Raw genomic sequence first — 22,682 nt, forward strand, 5'->3', positions numbered from 1 at the left:
ATGGAGAAATGCGTTATCCAAATCATGAGACGGGAGTACATGTTGCGTGCTCTTAGTCTATCGAGTGAGAAGTCAACAGCAGACGTTAATGCATATGTATGTATGTCTGTACCACGTATATGTTTACAAATGCTTGCTGCTTGCTGCGCGTCAAACTGTATACGCATGTATGACCTTCGGACAAGGTGACCGATGAAATTTTGGGCTTGAAGAGAGTTTGACAATTGCATTCCACTACAAAGTTGAATTCAGGACGGGCGTAGGAATCAGAAGCAACAACTACCTGGTTTAATAGGTTATCAATAGTTGTATTGACTTTGATGGTGACTTATGAGCCAGTTTTTCGCAATTAACAAATTATTCCATGAACAGTTTTTTCAGTTTTAATCGGTTATCAGTTGACGAACTTTAGTAATTGAGTTGTAAGAGATTGAGAGCAAGAGTACAACACAGTGTCGATTAATTAGGGGAGTGCAAATAAGAGAGTAAATGTGTTAGAGCAGGGTGCAGCGGAAAGGAAACAAAGCTAAATTTTGAGGGCGAGCGTATTGTCGCCAAAGAAAAAGATTTTATACTGAGAAGTACTCCAGAGCTCGTAGCAAACGGTTGTTGTTCGTTGTCATCTGTGGTCGTTCGCGAAAAAATATTTAAACGTCGTTGCCTTTCAATTACTGCGGTGCGGTACGGTGTGCTGCTGATCTAGGATCAGATTTTTTCGGTTAAGTAATAAGTATTTGCAAAAGTAAAAAAGGAAACTTAAGTGCGTTCAACGGTTACTGTAAAAGTTGAGCAAGAAATATTCAGTATTTAAAGTTAAGAAGTAAATAAGTGTCGAAAGCAAATTTTGCAATCATGTCGAGGCCACCAACAGATGAGGAGCGCCGCAAGCAAATCAGTGTGCGCGGTATTGCCGAGGTCGGAAACGTCACATTGGTCAAGAAGAATTTCAATCGTCACCTGCATTACACGTTAGTTAAGGATCGTAATGTGGCAACTATGCGCGACTATTATTTTGCCCTGGCCAACACTGTGCGCGATAACATGGTTGGCAGGTGGATCCGCACCCAGCAGATGTACTATGAGAAGGACCCTAAAGTAAGTTTGTCTAACATAGCAATTCCACACACATACGTATACAGATACATATAAGAAACTTGGAACTGGTGAAGTGTATATGTACATATGTATGTATGTATGTGGGTCACGCCACAGCTATTTAAAGTGCTACCTCACAGCATCCATCAGTCCAGCCAGTAGAGCTGAACGGCTCCAATTATGTATGGTATCCTATTGCGGGTGTCTACCCAACTGGGTGAGCTAGCATTTATAAAGGTTAATTGTAGGAGGAATGAAATATTAGATGTAGATGTGGTTGCCTGCCTAGGTTGCCGTAGCGTTATTATTCTACCTTATGTAGAACTTTATGCGTTATGTTGTTATTGTAAATCCATACAAATATATACATATACATATGTACTTATATATTTTTAGAAGTATATATGTATGTGTATTGTTTTTGCCAAGCGAATAAAAGTTAAAATTGGTAGATAAAAAGCAATGGCTGCTTACTACATACATATAATATATGCATATGCATCTGCAATATATGTATATGAGTTTGTGTGCTTTATATAATACCACAAAAACAAAATAATGCGTATCTACACTTAGATAAATACTGACATTCGGATAAACGCACGTGTACTTATCGATTTTATTATGTTAATACTTTATTATGGTTAGAGATACTTGCCTAAAACAACAAATTCTGTAGTACCGTGTTACCTCAACATCATATCAGTTACCACGCAAACCTTATTTGTTAGTTTCCTTATTTACTTACAATATGAAGCATATGCGCGTGTGTAGGCATCCCTTAGAACTTGTGTATTCCTCAAGGTCAAGGAAATGTATCAAAGCAATTTGGGAATAAGCAAGCAGGAGAATGAGATAAATTGAAACAGCGACGGGAAAAAATATAATATAATATATAAAATATATAAAAATTCGGAACAAATAAAGCATACAAAAAATAAAAAAAACAATAAAAATAAAAAATAAAATAAAATAAAGCAAAACAAAACAAAATATATGGGGTACTCCCAACGTGTCATAAAGCATTGTAAAATCATAATTTTTTATACTAGTTTAAAAAATTTGTTGTTGGATTGCATACTAAAATAAGTTTACGCAAATACAACTCTGAACGCTATGTTTTCGGATCGTTATAGCTTATAACTTTATGAGACTATGTGAAACCCCTAATAATAAATATATGAAAATTCGTAAAAAAAAATAAATTTAACAAAAAAATAGTACATGAAGTAAATATTATCCGCTTTATTATTATTTTTATTTATTTGTTTGGAAAACTTATCTGAAGTAAATTGTGAATAGCAACTAGACGATCCATTGCTTTTAGCTAGGTACTTTGGAAAGAATAAGAATTAGTCTCTTAAGCCTGTTTGTGTTTTCTAAAAGGCCTAACTTTTTTTAAGCTATGGTCGTGTGTATAATCGTTTTACATATGATATTTTAAATATGATGTTCTAATGGCATATAGAATATAAAAATATTAAAATAATATGCCTCTTTGCGTATTAAATTAAGTTAATTGAAAATAGAAAATTAATTCAAAAAATGTTAACTTTGTTTTAATGAACACCAAATTTTTCAAATTCAGTATTTAAAATTTTATTTTCTCACAAAACTCACAATCTGATGCCGTAATACTTTTTCATTTACTTTTTCGTTTTTATTTGAAATTAACCTCAAATCAGTGCAGCACAAATTAAAATTCATTGCTAATTACAAACTTTTGTTTTTTCTTAAAAAAGCTCTTTTCTCTCTTCTGCATCTGCTCTTTGTTTACATAAGAAAAGAAAACTAATAACGAAGTAAGCGGATCAACAAGTTTATTAGAGAACTGTGTGTGAAGACAGTGGATAAAGAGTGGAAAATCTAAATGCAATAACCAAAAATTTCACGATACACACATATGTACATATGTATATAAATATATATGTATCGCACATAAGGCAAAATTGTCAAAGTGCAAGTGCAGTCGGCTTATTGCCAAAACGCAAAAGACAGATAAGTAAGAGAATTGCAAATACTTTTGTTATACACTTCCATCTCACCGATTTTTAGGGGGGTCAAGCTTTTACTTCGTAAAAAAAATTATTCGAAATAATGTGTATTTTACTGTTGTTGTTTAATATATTTCATATTAGAGACTAGTCTAAAAGGTCTAATTTTGTTATAAATGCATACGAGGTCTTAACATTGATGTTACCAAAACATGACTGTTCTACAATATACAAATTATATTGTCTGAGTTCTATGATAAGCCTTTTCATTTAGTAATTTTAGTGTTTGTCTCGGAACACCCACGCACTCTATGCATGCGACTACCGTTATTGCCAATATTTTGACAGACACTCTTATATTAACTAATAATGAAAATGTCACCTAAAATAAGATCCACTTGTCCATTGATAACATATTGTAATCATATTGTAATTATATCAGTATTTGTATATTTGTACATAATACTAGTATAAGCTATAGTATTCCCTTCTGACCAACATGTTCAGGAATTGCAGCGATGCTTTGATAATAATCTGTGCCAAATTTCTTGAAGGTACGTTGTCAAATAAAAAAAGTTTTTCAAGCAAGGGCTTGAGTTTGATCGTTCAGTTTGTATGACAGCTAGATTTGCAAATGACCAGCTTCTTCGTGAGAAATGGACTTGAGTAAAATTTCAGACGGATATATACATATCAAAAACTGAGGAAGCAATTAGCATATGTATGTACAAGTATGTATACAGACGGCCATGGTAGAATCAACTCAGCTCGTCACGCTGATCATTTGTACATTACAGGTATATTCGAAATGAGAAGTGATCAATAATAGCCAAGTGAACTGCCGGCGTTCCCCCCAAAAGTTAAAAGTTATACATTATTTCCATCATAAGTGACGCTCCACGAAGAAGAAGACATTGATGTGGAAGTGCAAAATTATGTAATTCCCTCCCCAAAAATCTACTCTTGATCAGCCCCTGAGTGTTACAAATATTAAATTTAATTAAAAAGTACTTTCTCAATTTTTAATCTAAGATTCTTGGGGTGAAAGATTAAATTTAAAATTTTTGTTATTAAATTGAATAAAATTTACATTTTTAACCCTAAATATTTTTATATAAGAATTTTCAACTCTGCTTGCAGCCTGAATCATTATCCACTATATATAATCAGAAAGATAGCTTATTCTAGTCTATAGATAAAAAAATATATTTTTTTTTACTTTCAAAGTTTGACTATTCAAGAATATGTCTACAAAAAGATCTTACAAAATTCAAATTCGGATATATAAGTATTTTATTGGCCGCCTTTCATGCCAGACTGCGAAAAACTTTAAACACATTTCTTTCTCAGGTTCTACTGAACCGATTTACCTAAACTTTTTAGACAGTCTTCTTAATAAACTTGTCTGTGTATGGAACTATCCATATCTACAAATTCAGATGTTTACTATTTTTAAAAAATTCTACACAGTCAAAAAGAGTGGTACAAAAATTTATTTCGCAGTCGCAATTTCGGAAATAAAATTCCAACTTTTCGTAGAACCAGACATTGAGGTATTATTCCAGATTACCATTGTTTTTGGTTTCAGATTGCTAGGAGGGTTGAAAGCTGAGTATAGTCATGTGCCAATTTTTTGAGACCACCCACTTTATCAACTGCTAATTTTTGCTATTTTTAAAGTTTTGGAATTTTTCCTGTATTTTTTCATTGTACATAAATGTAAAAATATTAATTACCTTTTTAACGACACTTCAAAAATTAGCTGAAATGCATGCCTTTCTACTAGAATACCTCCTAAGAAGCATGTAGTAAATACACTTGCATATATGCAAATACATATGTATGCATGTATATTCATATGAACATCAATACACAGGCACAAATTTTGCATATATGTATGTATGTATGCTCATAAATTATTCTATTTGCGCCTTTTTCAATTTGCCTTAAATTATTAAAAAGTTTCTCTGATAACTAATTCTACCTTTGTTTTACACCATTTACATGTACATACATTACGTATGTAGTTATGTAGATACATATGTATTGGATAAGCAGGATACTTACTATATTATTTATTTAAGAAATTAAAGACTGTGCCAAAAATATTTGCATAGGTACTCATGCATGTACGTACATACTTAAATGTACGAATTGTCTAATGCGTAAGTATGTACTTAGAATATATGTACATATGTTTTTGCACTTGTAAATGTGCATTTTATAAATAATGACTTACCTACTCTTTAAGATATTTTCTCTTTACTTAATTTTCTATTGAAAATAAATAAATACACACCCATCAATACATACGGTACATATTTAGGTTACACATGCTTGTGTCTTGCTGAACTCTGCTGCCAATGTGTGCCACGTTTTCAAGGTTCGTTGAGTTCCTAACCAGACATGCTTCGATCTTTACGGTGCATTGTTCGATGGGAAATGTAAACAAACAACTATTGGCTACAAAAATATGTCTTCGGCGTTTAATTTTGCGTACCATTATACAACACCCACCATACTGAACCGAACCCATCTAATATTCGGCATACACACATACAAAAGTATGCTGCACATTTTAACACATTAATGCTCAGTTTCATAGTCCATACTTAAGCTGTGCCCAAATAAAATCTTAGCTAAGCATTTCTATAAAATTTTATTATGATATATGGCAACGTTATGGGCAACATATGTTTTACAAATGTCATCCATAAAAATATGTATGAAATATTTAAATTATAACAGACAATACATAAATTTGCGAGGAAAGTTATACCGAAAATGGGTGAAAACAACAAAAGGACCCCGAATATCACCGATAGCGAGTCAGAGCGCCTATTGGAACTGGTGGAAATCCGATCCCAATCCGATTCCATATTTTTCACAAAAAATAATTTCTTATTTCTCATTATTCTTCTCTTGAAAAATAACTGAAAAAAATTTCAAAATAATTCAAAACAAAAATCAGCTGTTACTTAAGCACTGCTAAAGAGTCCCACTTTCAGTACTTAAGCCTAACTTAAGTATGGACTATGAAACGTTGATAATAAGATATTTATGTGCTTTAAAACAATCAGCTTCCAATGAATGTTTGGATAATATGCTTTACCGCAGCAAGTTCTATGAGGATCTTGGCTTTCCAGATTGTCTTTAACACTGTGCCTGTGCCGGAATAGATTAGCATTCTTACATGCTAACCCGTAGGTTTTATTCTTCGCACAGAGGCCTGGTCTTTTCCCTCCTTCCAGCTTGGGACGATATCCGTTAGCCAAGTGACCGTATAATCATTGTTAGAGTGGACTGGTTTCTTGCCAAGGCGGCCAGGTGTTGGGAAGGCTCCGTACAAATACAGTTGAATTTGCCTCATATTTGAAAATCATGCAATGAGCTCGGGGGTCACACAAAACACGAGATTAGGTGGTGGAAGCTCTTTTTTATCGAACGAATACAGTTTCTCGCAACCCTGTCTGATAAGATAGCACATTTCCTTGCTTGTTGGCAGTTTGAGCGATTTTACTTGAAATTTGCATTATTATGTATATTTAAAGTCGCTAATTTTTCAATTATCCTCGGATATGTACAACAACTTAAAGAAACATATTTTGGAACTTGATTCATAAGTACATTGCTCTAATATTTTACTTTAATTATAAATATTAGAATTATGTGAAAATATACAATGTATCGAACTTTTTAAACATACTCACCATCGAATTGTTATTAATGCTTTGGAAAACATCATTCATGAAATTTCATTCTCAAACACTATAATATGATCTCTCGTTATGCGTTATATCGTGACCTTTATTTGATCTTGATTCACAATTTCCAATTTGACTTATAATCTCCTATGTCGTTGGCCAATATTCGGCAGAAAATGCACACATACCCACACAAATCCATGCAAGCATATTTATCTACAGTTTCATTACAAGCCAGCACGTGATTTCACGAATAGCAAAACATGCAAAAATGGTTTATTCAACATCAATAAAAAGCGAAAGTTTTATCCAATGCTATGTATAGTACATATATTACATGTATACATACGTATAATATCGGCAAAGCAGCTATAAATGCAACATATGCTCCTAGAAACTAATACATGTGGGCATCTCACAACAGTTGTCCGCTAATTAGAAACGATGTGCAGCGGCATTAATAGTGTGCTAAAATCATAAGAACACATGACCTGTTTACGGTACTCTTTTTGAAAAAAAAAATTCAGCTTTATCGGGACTAGTCGAGCAAGAACGCGTTTTATACCCAAAATATCCGTCAAAATCATTCGAACGGACTCGCGAGAGATATCGAGCTCTCTTGCCATCTCTCTAACACTTGCCTGACAATTTTTAGGCATGATATCCTTCACTTTTTTAATATTTTCATCAGTTGAAGAAGTCGAAGGTCGTCCAGAACGAGACATGTCTTCAACGATCTCACGACTGTCTTGAAGACATTGAACCACAACTCTGGATATACTTAGTTTCTTTTATAAAAATACATATATTTCTGTTGAAACTGCTTTCTGTAGTTGCTAATATCCAATTCATATAAGTAATTATAGTTTAGTTTTAAGGAAAGTTTCTAGCTGGTTTTGGGTTTCCAAGCACCCATATATAATACTATAAATCACATAAAAGTATGTTTTTGAAAGTAAAAAGTAGAAAATTCTTATAACAATAATCAGAACATAAATGTTTTTAATAATTTCAAATTTAATAAAAATTTTAACTGCTTTGCTATATTGTTTTAATTCAATATAATTTTTTTTGGAATTTCTTAATCTTACACCAATCACTATGACTTATTATATGGTGACTGCTGTATACTTTCAATCCAAACAAATATTTAGGTCGTTTTCCACATGGCAAGTGTGTGTGTGTGTGTGTATATATACTCGTAGATATTCTATAGATTTGTCCTTAGTGAATGTCAAAGCAAACGCGCTCGCTTTTCGTTCTTTTTACGATTCCATTCAAAATACATACACACATACAAGCAATTTAAGTTTTCACACACATCCACAGCCACCCAGAATACTCCCAATAGATGCTTTAATAATTTAGTAGCAAAAGTGTAGGCAAATTTAAGAGAAAAATTTCCACGTTCAGCCTGCAGCATACACATACATACACGCATACATATGCTGGCCCAAGCCACACGCCATTTTCCCACAGCCTATATCTATGTATCTATTTAATTTGTTAATTTTTGGCACAGACACAACTTTTGTATATTTAATAAGCCTATTTAGTTTTATAAATTGTAGACTTTGCGCCAGCGAGGCTCAAATTTTACAAATAACCGTTAAAGTGTTAATAAGAATTGTTCACTTTCTTGTCACTCAAAGTGAGTTCTCAAACAAGTGTTGAGAATTAATAAGCCTTTATTGAAATTGAATGAAAATTTGATCTTTTCAATTGTTCTATTGGACCGCGTGTGCTCCTCATCTATTTGGGTTGTTGACTCAACCGGCAACACAATACATACTTATGCATATATAAATGTATATTAGATATTGTCAATGTGTTCATATTTACCTTAGTTAATATTCAAATTCAATTTGAAAAATTTGTTGTTGCATTGTGCTGCCAAGGTCACTGAAAGGATGCATGCAATACAAAAATTTATGAGTGTCAGTAAATTCCAAAAAATATATAGTACACATACATATGTACATACATGCATTGGCATATATGTATGTACATATGTATTATGTAAATCCTATTCTCAGACAACTCTCTATGGAAATAAGATTTAGATTCTGTCATCGTTCTGTCTTTTCCTATATTCTATTTTCTAAAGTGTAACTGGGATTAATTTCAATATTTTAATTTTTTTTTTGAAAAATATTTAATACTTGTCGATTGCAAATTTTAAAACCAAAATTTTTGCATTTTAAATCCCATAGAAACTGTAATTTTCAATTCAGATGGAAAGCATTTTAAAATATTTTTTGGGAAGAAACTGATACATTTTATTATTTTAAGTGGATACAGGCTCTCAATTTTGATCAACTTACTATGGGAGCAAGAAGAAGTTAAATATTTCGGGCCTTAAAAAATGTATTTAGGTGAATATAAAGTTTATATTTCTAGATTTTGATACAAAGTGCCAGTCATTGGGCTAATCTTGCCCATCACCTTTGTCAAGAGGGCCACTGACTTGTAAAAAGTAGTTAAAGTTTTTGCCCAAAACAATTGTTTTTGAAAAAGTAGAATCGAACGGTTCGTCACTACAGGAAATTGAACACATAAAACTTTTTTTCACTATTCTACCAATTGAATAAATATAATGATTTCAAAATAAAAAACTGTATATTTTTTGAAAACGTTGGTCTATGCTAACCCGTTAAGTGAGTAAATTGGGATATTTTATTATTTCAAAGTAAATTCACTTAAAAACAAGAAAAAACGTTAACTTCAGTTGCACCGAAGCTAAATACCCTTCACATGTGCATTTCTGTTAGTAACTATGTGTTCACTTTGTATGGCAGCTATATGCTATAGTTAACCGATCTGATCAATTTCTTCGGAGATTACATTGTTGCTTTAGAAAATAATATATACCAAATTTCGTGAATATATCTTGTCAAATGTGAAAGTTGTCCATACAAGCATTTGATTCCGATCGTTCAGTTTGTATGGCAGCTATATGCGATAGTTAACCGATCTAAACAATTTCTTCGGAGGCGACAATGTACTTTAGAAAATAATCATATACCAAATTTATGAATATATTTGTCAAATGTGAAAGTTGTCCATACAAGATTTGATTCCGATCGTTCAGTTTGTATGGCAGCTATATGTTATAGTGGTCCGATATCGGCAGTTCCGACAAATGAGCAGCAGAAACTGACGTTTGAAAAATTTCAAAACGATATCTTAAAAACTGATGGGACTAGATCATTTATATATCGTATATATACAGATCAGAGTGTCTTATTGATTAAGATTCAGACAAATTGACATATGTCCAACATTTTCAGGTTCTGCGCTCAGTTATAAACCAGTTTTAAACGTTTTTTTCACTCATGTTCCATTTTATTTCGTGTTTAATTCATGCCACTGTAAATTTCCGAAAATGTTGTTACGTTATTTTGCATTTCAGGTGACGATACATACTTTATAGGGTCTCCGACGCTTCTTTCTGGGTGTTACAAACTTCGTGACAAACTTAATATACCCTGTTCAGGGTATAATTATATACTTTGTGTGATGGAAATCCATGTAACGTACCGAGATATTAATAAATTACTGTTATGTTTGCTGATTGGAAATGACTTAAACAAAAGCCATACTCAACTATCATTAATTCGACCTTTTGAAATTTCACGTGAAATACTTTGTAATCACAGGATCGTGCAGTGATATTTTTCACTTTGTTTGTAATACATAACTGTTTGCGTCAAATCAAACGCGGAAATGAAAACCGTGTTTCTGATAAGATTCGCCAATCCGTTAATTACAAACATTGTAATATTCAAAGCGGCTCATCAAACCAATAAGGTGCATTCAAGGGTTAATAAGTTGAAAAATGAAATAATTGTCCCTACGTCAACTGATTTACAAGCATAACGGAACATATAATATAATAGTATGCAACTCTGATTATGTTTATCGCTAATTTTAAGTGTTTTTTTTTTGCTTGAGATTTTGTCTATTTTTGATTTGCATATTTCTATTTGGGTCACAAAATATTGCAGCTTTAAATAAATACGGAACTGATAAGCTAATAAGGTCACTATGAGCTGAAGTGATAAGCGAGAAAGTCAAATCAACGTTTCGATTTTGATATTTTTTGCGTTTGTTAGGTGCCTAAGATTACACAAATAAGATCGCACACAAATAATTATGTAATCGACCTGCTAACATACATATACTGTATTAAATAGCTCGATGATCTATCTTATATTTAAATGTTAGTAAATATATAACATATACATATATATATATATTTTTTTTTTTTAAATATGTTTTATTTGCAATCTATTTAAAAAAAAAATAATACATATATGAAACTAACTTTTAGATTATAAAAGTCTCACAAATATTTTTTCAAAAATTTATTTTCATTTTACTATGTGGTCGTAAATTGAAAGAAAAAGCCAACACAGGTGCCACTAACATTTCATTTTGTTTTCTTGATATATGAAAACGATTTTACAACTAATCAAAGAGGTCATTTTCTTTTCTATCGATTTCTAAACATTAAATAACTCAATCAAAAAGAATCCGCAATATTTATAAATTTTAAAATTCTTATTCATTTGGCACTACTTTCAATGCAACATCAATCGAATAACCGCCGTAAATTGCCATAATTAGTTCGAGTTCAACAGAGGTATAGTTTGGGCTTACCTAAGGTCAAAGCATTGATAGATGGCAGATTAATTGCATTTTTTGATTTTTCAGGAACAGCACACAAATCCAAAAAATAACTCTCAAAATTTTAGGGAGTTTGTGAGATTTTCTGATGACATTCTTATTTGAATGAAATACATGATTTTTTGTCATATCCCGTTCTAAATCGTCACATGTTGATCATTAATGTGAAATAAGTTCTGTAAAAAAAATGATCTCTGTTAAACGGTTACCCGTAAAAATTATTTCTATCAATTTTCATTGAAAATATTATAAAATAGCTGTTTATATATATACTCGCATAGCGATGGTTCACCTACAAATTTGGACTGATTAAGTGCGCCGTTAATCCGGATTAACGCTGCCGTCTGTCAAGGCTATTACACTTTGTTTTTCAAAAAGCGCACATAAAAAGAAATTAAAGAGCCACCAGATTCTAGATGTAAAGTAATTAAAACATTCTAAAGAAAACTGTTCGCTGAATTGAAAAGCTAAAAAATTTGATGAAAATATAATATGTAATTTAAAATTATTTCTTTATCAGTATTCTTTGACTGATATTTAAAACAAGAGGAAACTTCAACTTCGATTGCACCGAAGCTATAAAACCCTTCACAAATGCAAAAGATTCCATACAATAATTTGATTTTGATCGGTCAGTACAAACTGACACATACATACACAGTGTGTACCCGGAAAGTATAAATAAAACAATTTAACTATTCAACAATATATGTTTCGTCGCATTCAAAGTACTCTTCACCAGATGTTATACACTTATGCCAACGGTTTTTAACGGTCCTTGAAACACTTTTCATAAACACTTTTTGGGATGGCCTTCAGCTCCTTCAGCGAATTTTGTTTTACCTCATCGATTCGAAGGTCGTCCAGAGCGAAGCATGTCTTCAACGATAAGCCTTTTCCAACATTCGCAACAATTCGGCACGCGAAATTTGGTTAGAAATACAAAATTTGAGATAAATTCTTTGTTCGATATTTTTATCTATTGTAAATATCGCAAAGCATTAGCCCTTCTACTTAGCTAGATACATATTTCTGAATTATCGTTTTCCTGGGGAATTTAATTGCAATTTCCGGGTGCTTTTTGTCACAATATACTTCAGTGCTCCCATCGAAAGAACCTAACTTGATTGCGTAAAGATGTTGCGCCAAATAAAAAAAGTTTTCCATACAAGAACATGATTTTGTGATTTCGAGAAAAAGGTTTAGAGATAAGTAGGCAGCGACCGTGGTTAAAGACTTAAATTTGAAGCTAAAAAGCCTTTTACATATATCAAGGAAAAATCGACTAAGCTCGGGAACACATCAACTGATCTGTGAAACGATGAAAACCAATACTTTTCTCTGATGAATTAAAATTTAATTAGAAATATTCAGACGGAATGGAAGAGTTCGCCGCCGAAAAAATTAGAGGTTAGATCATCGATACTACAAGGTACGGTTATGCATGGTGGCGGTGACATTATGGTATGGGGATGTTTCTTCTGGTTTGGTGTGGGACTTCTTCATCGAATCAATGACATTATGGACTGATTCATATATAATACAAGGATATCCTTAAGAACCTGATGCTTCCCCATGCCAAGTGGAATATATAGTATGTACCACTTTCAAGGTCGTTTCAACCCTACAACGAGCCAAAGCACACAACGAAACTAGTCGCAAATTGGGTCGTAGCTCATAATATTAATGTCATAAAGTGGACAGCTCAATCACTGGATCTCAATCTTATTGAGAATCTTTGGGAGATAATAAATAAAAGAATAGGCAAAGATGGAGAGAATGGCGATAAACATAAATTGTTTGCAGCTGCAAAACAAGCCTGGTTAAGCATTCCACAAGAAGTTATTCACAATCTTATAGCTTCTATGTCAAATAGATGCAGTGAAGTGATTAAAAATAATGGCTATGCTATGAAATAATAAATAACAATCATTATTCTAATATGTTTCGTCGCACTGAATATTGAATATGTTTAATTTTTTTCGTATAAACAAAAAAACGAGTAGTCAATTTCTAAGGTTTGGTATATTTTCATGATATAAATAGCTATTCCTCAAATCTCAGGAATTTATTTATATTTAAAATGATGGGCGATGATAATGTAATACGTAAGTATGAGTCCAATATGTTTTGTCCGACACTGGCACTGTTCAGGGTATAAAAAATCTACCCATCCATGGAGAGGTCTCCATATTTTTAAGCTCTTTTGAGATCCTGCTCAAAACAAAATTTAAACATATTATCAATATTTTTTTCAATAGAAATTTTTAAATCATGATTAAGACAAAACGATTACAATTGGATTATATGGAAATATTCGAACTGATTTGTAGAAATTTGTATGCCATTGATATAGTATATCAATATGTAAATCGCTTGGTAGGTTAGGTTAGTAGTAAGATAACCAGAACAAAAATATAATATTATACATCTGCATATATGTATGTATATACATAGAAAATAATTGAAATTAACAGCATACCGGCAAATTCTTATCTTGAGCATGCAAATAATTTGTGTTTATACCCGTTGAGCACGCTTCTTGCAAGTGCCTATGCCGATTAAAATCTAAAATTGCTTCGGAAATCTAAATGTGCTGATAAATGTGTGTGTAAACAAAATTGTATGTATGTAATGTTTATAATTGCCGCAAAATTAAAAGTTATAGTCAATTATTTGTATAATCATGAATATGCACCTTAAACATTGAAAGCTAATGTATATTTTGTTGCTTTAGTATAACCGAAGTTGTTATTTAGTTTTTCTTCAAATGAATTGGACTTGCGGTGGATTATAAAAAGAGAAAAGTCATAGTGATATTGATTTTAACGATAGAAGCAATTTTTAATTTTTTAAATAGAAACATTTTATGGTCATTCATAATCTATGGAACTTAAGTGATTTTCCAACTTTTCAATACCATTTATAAGTAATATAAAACGAATAGACTTAAGGTTTGAAATGGGCCTAAGGCGAATAGCTCAGCTAAATTCACCAACTCATACAATCTTGTAATTTATTTTATTGTTTTGTGTTATGATGATCTTAATAATAAGCTCACTCAGTTATTTTGAATGATATGTCCAACATGTTCCTGTGAAATTTGCAGAATGTCAGCCAAATCGGTTAACTTTTTTCACGCTCAACTTAAAATCATTTTGTAGATTTTTTTGATACTTTCTTCAGAATAAGTTCATATCGGGCTTGCAAGCCAAAAGCATTATTGATACATAATTTTTTCACCTTAAGATGGAGTCTTTAAGAGTTTATTCGCAATTATTATTTCTCTTTATTGGCGTAAACACCGCGGTTACAGACAGCACGCTTGTCGTTTTCCTTTTTGCTGTTTGTCGCCAATTGGAGATTCCAAGTATAGCCAGGTCCTTCTCCTTCTAGTCTTTCCTCCGCTTCGCCCGACGGGTACTGCGTAGAATACATCCAGAGCTGGAGCGTTTTCATTCATTCGTACGACATGACCCAGCCAGCGTATCCCTTGTCTTTTAATTCGCTGTACTATCTCAAGTTGTCGTATAACTCGTACAGCTCATCGTTCCATCGAATGCGATATTCGCCGTTGCCAGTGCGCAAAGTACCATAAATCTTCCACAGCACCTTTCTCTCGAAAGCTCGTAACGTCGACTCATCAGATGTTGTCATAGTCCATGCCTCCATATAGTAGGACGGGAATAATGAATGACTTATAGAGTTTGGTCTTTGTTCGTCGATAGAGTACTTTACTTCTCAATTGCCTACTCAGTTGGAAATAGCACCTGTTGGCAAAAGTTATGCTTCGTTGGATTTCGACGCTGACATTGTTTTTGGTGTTAATATTGCTTCCGAGATAGACGAAATTATCTACGACTTCGAAGTTATGACGGTCAACAGTGACGTGGGAGCCAAGTCGCGAGTGCGACGTTCAGGAGATATTTCTTGCGATGAGCAAATCAATATCACTCGTTTACGTTTAAAAATAGTTTGCCAAGACGTTGCAACAACTCACATAGTGAACCCATACATAATTAGAACAAACTTTTAGTGATCGAATTATATAAAAAAATCGCATTGACAATTGACCATTCCAGTGAAATACGCCAAAATATATATGCCGAAATTCCAGAGACTTCACATACGTTAAATCCATTTCTGGGTCCTCTTGCCATTCATGCACCCTTTGGTTTAACCCACAAACACTTGTTCTAATAATCATAAAAATAAATGGAAAATTATGAATGCTCTTATCAATATTGAACTGGTTGGAAGATTTTCTCTGCTAATATAAAATTATCGACAAACATACATACATACTTAATTATTTGTATACCGGCTGCAGAGCGGTGACTAACACTGATAACTGCCTGCTTAAAGCAAAGTGTTTATAAAATCGACAGCTAGCAACTATGCTTATGCATTAAACGCCTAATTAGCGAGTATAATTAGCGATAATAATTTATTGCAATTATTTATAAACAATATTTGTTTTAAGTCCCTGCACTGGTAAATCTACTATCAGCAGTTTCGGAGACAAATCGAATCTCCAAGCAACCGACTATTTGCCAACAAAAATGCGCTAAGCTAATTAGGTCACAATGTTTTTTTACTATTTTAGTTTTTTTAAGTTCCAAGTTGCTCAGTTATTCAATGTTAATAACAAATTGTATGCTGAGAGATTGCAAATGTAAGAGAACGCAGTTGCAAAAAGAGCACTTAGCAGCTGATATATGGCTTAAAGAGCGCGAATGGCATACAAATTGTTATCAACGCCACGCTTTTGTCGCGAGATCGACTCAATTTCTTAAATAATTAAAATAAATAATTATTTGTTGCTAACTCTCGTTGTAAATCGAAGAGACACCTTTTAGTTACTTGGTTTGGCGACTTTTATTGAATCACTCACTGGAATTAGCAATGCCAATGGCTGCAAAGCGAGCGCGATAGAGCGCGGTTATCACAATCTGGTCGCGTGATCGTGTTTAGTTAGCTGGAGAAAGCTTACATACTGACTTACTAATTACATTTGTATATACACGCTTGCGCACAAAGTTAATAACTGCTATTTTTGCAAGTTTTATTTATGTTTTTTATTTATAACTACAGTACTCGCTATAACCGATATACCGAAAAAAATAATTATATGTACATATGTATGTATGTTTCTTTGAATGTACATATGTTACTCAGCGTATGTATGTGTTTTCAAAGTTCCCTGTTGAAATTTTCATTACCAACTTCAAATGTATTTTAAATGCACTTGAACTGCACTCGCTGCGAACGTGCCTGAAGTGTTATCGCTTAGCCGTGAATTAGTATTGACTAACTTGCCTCAGGCTGATCGGCAAGCGTGGCTCAACACTCACCAAGTGTGCACGTGAAATTACAGTTGTTCAAATATTGCTATTTGCCAACATGCATACATATGTATGTATATAAATGTATATATGTATATACATATATTTATATATGTATATGTATATGTATATAAATGTATTGGAGTTATTGTAGCTGAAATTTGTTATATGGATTCCACTTGACACAATTTCATCTCTTGAATATAAATACTTAAAAAAATGTTACTTACCTTGACAAATAAGTGGCTGCTCTTTTGGATATCTACTACTATGAGCAAAAAATAGTAAGATTTTGTTATCAGAGATCTGTCTGTGAAACAATGTTTTCCGACTACCAGGATGTCATAAAATGTATTGTTACTGGCGATTAGTCTTGAATCTATGCTAACGATTCGGAAACAGACGATCAATAAACCGAATATCGTGGCGAAGGTGAGCCAAAGATGAAAAAACCACGTCAAAGCAGGTCGAAAATCAAGGTTATGTTGACAATTTGGTTCAATTATAGAGGTGTGTCTGAATTCCTTCCGATTGGAAAAATTACCAACAAAGAATACTATTTGAGTGTTAAGCATCATTTGCCCGAGCTATTTGTAAAAAGAGGCCGGAATTATGGGCCGACAACTCTGGGTTTTGCACCACGATGATTGAAAAAGACGTTGGCACTAGTGCATTGGTGGCAAGGAGGATTACTTTGAGGGGGACGACAAAGATTTTGAAGAATAAGTTATAAACAAAGCCTTACTATTTTTTGCTACAAAAGTTTAGATCTCCTCGAACTAACGTAGAATTATTAATGTGAATAGAGCTATAACCCTAGTATGTCGATCGTGAGCAGTTTGAATATTCTTCTTTTCTTCTTCTTTACTGGCGTAAACACCGCTTACGCGATTATAGCCGAGTTAACAACTGCGCGCCAGTCGTTTCTTTTTGTCGGAGATTGGAGATTCCAAGCCAAGCCAGGCCATTATCCACCTGATCCTTCCAACGGTGTGGAGGTCTTCCTCTTCCTCTGTTTTCCTCGGCGAGTACTGCTTCGAATACTTTCAGAGCTGGTGTGTTTTCGTCCATTCGGACAACATGACCTAGCCAGCGTAGCCGCTGTCTTTTTATTTGCTGAACTATGTCAATGTCGTCGTATATCTCATACAGCTCATCGTTCCATCTAGTTCATGACAATTTGGCTTTGGTTTTTGGCGTGGCAAGAGATATGAAATTTTAATATCAAACTTCATTTGTGGTATGCTTCTTGAGACCATAAATCTTAAATCTCGCGCCTAGTGGGGAAAATCTCTTTTATAGCTGAAGTATATTCGGCGGTTGCTATGTTCAGCAGAGGTGATAGAAGTCGACACAGAGATCGAACTCAAGTCCAGCCGAAACATGGTTGTGTAGAATATTCTGAAATCAATGAGTGAAATTTACTACTTTTACAGAGCTTTTGTATTCTTGCTAATCCGTCTCCCTTTCATTCCCTTTTTAAAATACTTTCTGCTAAAATTAATATCATTTAATTCTATTTAAATATAACGTAGTAATTCCGATAAAAGAAAGCGCTTAAAGATGTCTTTCATATCCTTTATGTTGAATTGGATTGTAAAAGCTCCTCGAATTGAACGGAAGTTCCTAATTTAACTTTCACCGGTATCTAAATGTTGCAGTAGTTTTAATGGTTCTATAAATCCTGTTTGAAGGAAAGATGCTTGGGATAAAGTTATGTAGTGGTATGTACAGAAAACGATATGTTCCGTCCGGGTCGGGCCAAAGAGCTGTTAGATTAGCAGATTTGGGTGGGATCTTTTGTAAGTAGACCATATAACTTCTTTTAATAGTCCGGATCAAGAATAGGAGTTTAATTTTGGGTCCCCATGGTTTAAAATTATTTGGTTTTGAAAAAATATATTAATTTATTAAGGAATATTTCATTGTTTTCTTAGCACTTAATGATTTTCAAACTTAACGCGTTGACTAAAACTAATTAAACTAATCACAAAAATTGTAAACTTTATTAAAAACTTTGCTTCTCTTTTTGCTTTCAGCGCGTCTACTATTTGTCTCTGGAATACTACATGGGTCGCTCACTCCAAAACACCATGATCAATCTTGGCATTCAAAGCGAATGTGAGGAGGCCATGTATCAATTGGGTTTGGACATTGAGAATCTCGAGGATATCGAGGAAGACGCTGGTCTGGGTAACGGTGGCTTGGGACGTTTGGCAGCTTGCTTCTTGGATTCTATGGCCACACTTGGTTTGGCGGCTTATGGTTATGGTATTCGTTATGAATATGGTATTTTCGCACAAAAGATCTCAAACGGTGAACAGCAAGAGGAACCCGATGATTGGTTGCGTTATGGTAACCCATGGGAAAAAGCACGTCCCGAATTCATGAAGCCAGTTCACTTCTATGGACGTGTTATTGATACACCCGAGGGTAAGAAGTGGGTTGACACACAAGTTGTGTACGCTATGCCATATGACAACCCCATTCCCGGTTACGGTAACAATCACGTCAATACTCTGCGTTTGTGGTCGGCTAAGAGCCCCGTCGATTTCAATTTGAAGTTCTGTAAGTAGAATTTAATCGCTTATATTCTTTAATTTTTTTATAATATATTTCCTCTTACTATTTTAGTCAACGATGGTGATTATATCCAGGCCGTGTTGGATCGTAACTTGGCTGAAAACATTTCACGTGTACTTTACCCCAACGACAACTTCTTCGAGGGCAAGGAATTGCGTCTTAAGCAAGAATACTTCATGGTCGCGGCCACGCTGCACGACATTGTTCGTCGCTACAAGGCCTCGAAGTTCGGCTCACGGGAAAGCGTACGCCAACACTTCGATCACTTCCCCGATAAAGTTGCCATCCAATTGAATGACACTCATCCTTCGTTGGCTATTCCCGAATTGATGCGTATCCTCATCGATGAGGAGAATTTGGATTGGGAAAAGGCTTGGGATATTACTGTACGTACCTGCGCTTACACCAACCACACCGTCTTGCCCGAAGCCTTGGAACGCTGGCCCGTTTCCATGCTGGAGTCCATTCTGCCAAGACATTTGCAGATCATTTACCACATCAACTTCCTATTCATGGAGAAGGTGGCCAAGCAATATCCTGGTGATTTTGATCGTATGCGTCGCATGTCATTGGTGGAAGAGGATGGCGAGAAACGCATCAACATGGCTCACGTGTCCATTGTGGGCTCACATGCTGTGAACGGTGTAGCCGCTATTCATTCTGAAATTTTAAAGAAGGATCTCTTCCGTGATTTCTATGAACTGGAACCACATAAGTTCCAGAACAAGACCAACGGTATTACACCACGTCGCTGGTTGTTGCTCTGCAATCCCGGTCTGTCTGACTTGATTGCCGAAAAGATCGGCGATGAGTGGCCAGTGCACTTAGAACAGCTGGTGGCGATCAAGAAATGGGCCAAGGATCCCAACTTCCAACGCAACGTAGCACGTGTGAAACAAGAGAACAAACTGAAGTTGGCACAGATCTTGGAGAAAGATTATGGCATCAAAGTGAACCCTGCCTCTATGTTCGATATTCAGGTTAAACGTATCCACGAATACAAACGTCAGTTGTTGAACTGTTTGCACATCATCACTCTGTACAACCGCATTAAGAAGGATCCCACCGCCAACGTTACCCCACGTACCATTATGATCGGTGGCAAGGCCGCGCCTGGTTACTATGTAGCCAAACAAATCATCAAGCTGATCTGCGCTGTCGGCAATGTTGTCAACAACGATCCAATTGTGGGTGACAAGCTGAAGGTAATCTTTTTGGAAAATTACCGCGTCACTTTGGCCGAGAAAATCATGCCCGCCGCCGATCTTTCGGAGCAAATCTCCACTGCCGGCACTGAAGCATCCGGCACGGGCAACATGAAGTTCATGTTAAACGGCGCCCTCACCATTGGTACCTTGGACGGCGCCAACGTTGAGATGGCCGAAGAAATGGGCAACGAAAACATCTTCATTTTCGGTATGACAGTGGAGGAGGTTGAGGCGCTTAAGAAACGTGGTTACAACGCCTACGACTACTACAACAAGAACCCTGAGATCAGACAATGCATCGACCAAATACAAGGTGGATTCTTCAGCCCAAGCAATCCAAATGAATTCAAAAATATTGCAGATATTTTGCTGAAGTACGATCACTACTACTTATTGGCCGATTACGAATCTTACATCAAGGCACAAGAGCTGGTGTCAAAGACCTACCAGGTGAGAATCATTACATTTGCTTTTGTTATTATTGTCTGAAATAAATCGTTCGTTTTGTTTTGTTTTGTTTTAGAACCAAGCTAAATGGTTGGAGATGTCCATTCACAACATCGCTTCCAGTGGTAAATTCTCTTCCGATCGCACCATTGCCGAATACGCCAGAGATATCTGGGGAGTTGAGCCCACCTGGGAGAAACTGCCCGCACCTGAGGATACACCAGCAGCAAAATAAATTAATTTTGATATTATTGATATACATAATTCTTTTGAGATTTAATTTAATTTTTATTAAAGTCCATTTAGGCGGAAATACTATTTAATTGAAAACCCCAAAATGCAATCTTATTTTATCAACACATTTACCATATTATAACTCATTTTAGACGTATTGAAATCACAAATTTGTTAGTGCTGCGCTAAGCGAAGACTTGTTGACCCAAAACATCAACTTGAAACGGCCAAAGAACAAACATTAACTAAGCAATGATACCCAAATATCCTAAAAACTCACCATTTACAATAAAGCAAAACTACTATTGCAACTAAAGCCTACCGCAACAGCTCAGGAACGCAATGTAATTAATTGCAAGACACCAGCATACACATGAACAACGTTTGAATTTACAAACAAACAAAAAAAAAAATACAAAAATACGTTTTAGGATATTTGATATTTGAATCGATGTTTTTATTAAATATTATTAAAATTAAGTCTTTTAACGAATTGTTAAACAGAGTCGATGCAATTTCGCAATTAAAAAATCACAAGTGACGCACATGTGACTAAGGAATTGTAAAATATTTTATGTAAAATTGCTTAGAGATCGTTAATAAATTTGATCCTCAAATGGTAAACCATAATACTGTCATCTTCTTTAATTTTTGATAGATCGTAAATAGTGATTAATTTTGCAAATAGCAATGAAACGAACGGTCCCGGATTTTTATACGACCAAGGACTGTGAACTCTGCATAATTCTGCCGCAACAAAAACAGCAAACGAAGGGTCTTCCGTTAATTGGGATAGACTAAAATTTGAGAAATAAATGATGGGAATATGTAATATGACCACTAAGAATAGCAACAAACAATGGCATTCAATGTCATACTACACGTCTTAACACGCCTGTAGACATACATAGTTGATAGGTGATTTGCGGCGCATTCTGCTATTAGACTTAGGGAAGCTGGACACATGAGTGGCCCCGGGCAGGGACACACTGAAACTGTAAATTGAATGGTTTGAAGTTAAGAGGGAGGGTAGGAGACAGAGTTTTTTTGTCGGGAGCTCTCTATTTTCGGGCTACCAGACCACTGTAGCGTCTTTCAATCTCGCCACAATTGTAGGTGTTCTGACTGAATAGGTTCGTTGTCAAAGCTGTAAGGGAGAAGACGAGGGGGAACCATTTTCTCACTTTCTCTTCTATTGTTCGGCTTTTGCCAGGCTGAGATTAAACATCTCGGTAGACACACCTTTAATGAACTTTGCAAAGTGGCTAAGATTGATACGAGTATTAACCGCCTTAACAAATGGGGAATACAAAGGACGACCAGATGTCCAAGTAAGTTCCATTGATTAAGATCAGTGTATGGCCTAACCAAAGCTATAAATTG

The 22,682-nt window shown here is 34.6% G+C and overlaps 1 protein-coding gene across 1 annotated transcript; it reads left to right on the forward strand.

Moving 5' to 3' along the window:
- Positions 1–274: 274 nt before the first annotated feature.
- Positions 275–21,929, forward strand: LOC126753894 (glycogen phosphorylase). The gene is made up of 4 exons (XM_050465644.1): positions 275–1,095; positions 18,867–19,395; positions 19,462–21,068; positions 21,142–21,929. Exons 1-4 carry the CDS (start codon positions 853–855, stop codon positions 21,298–21,300), a joined length of 2,538 nt encoding a protein of 845 aa, XP_050321601.1. The 5' UTR covers positions 275–852; the 3' UTR covers positions 21,301–21,929.
- The last annotated feature ends 753 nt before the right edge of the window (positions 21,930–22,682 follow it).

This window comes from Bactrocera neohumeralis, chromosome 3, assembly GCF_024586455.1.
Source record: "Bactrocera neohumeralis isolate Rockhampton chromosome 3, APGP_CSIRO_Bneo_wtdbg2-racon-allhic-juicebox.fasta_v2, whole genome shotgun sequence".
NCBI lineage: Eukaryota > Metazoa > Arthropoda > Insecta > Diptera > Tephritidae > Bactrocera > Bactrocera neohumeralis.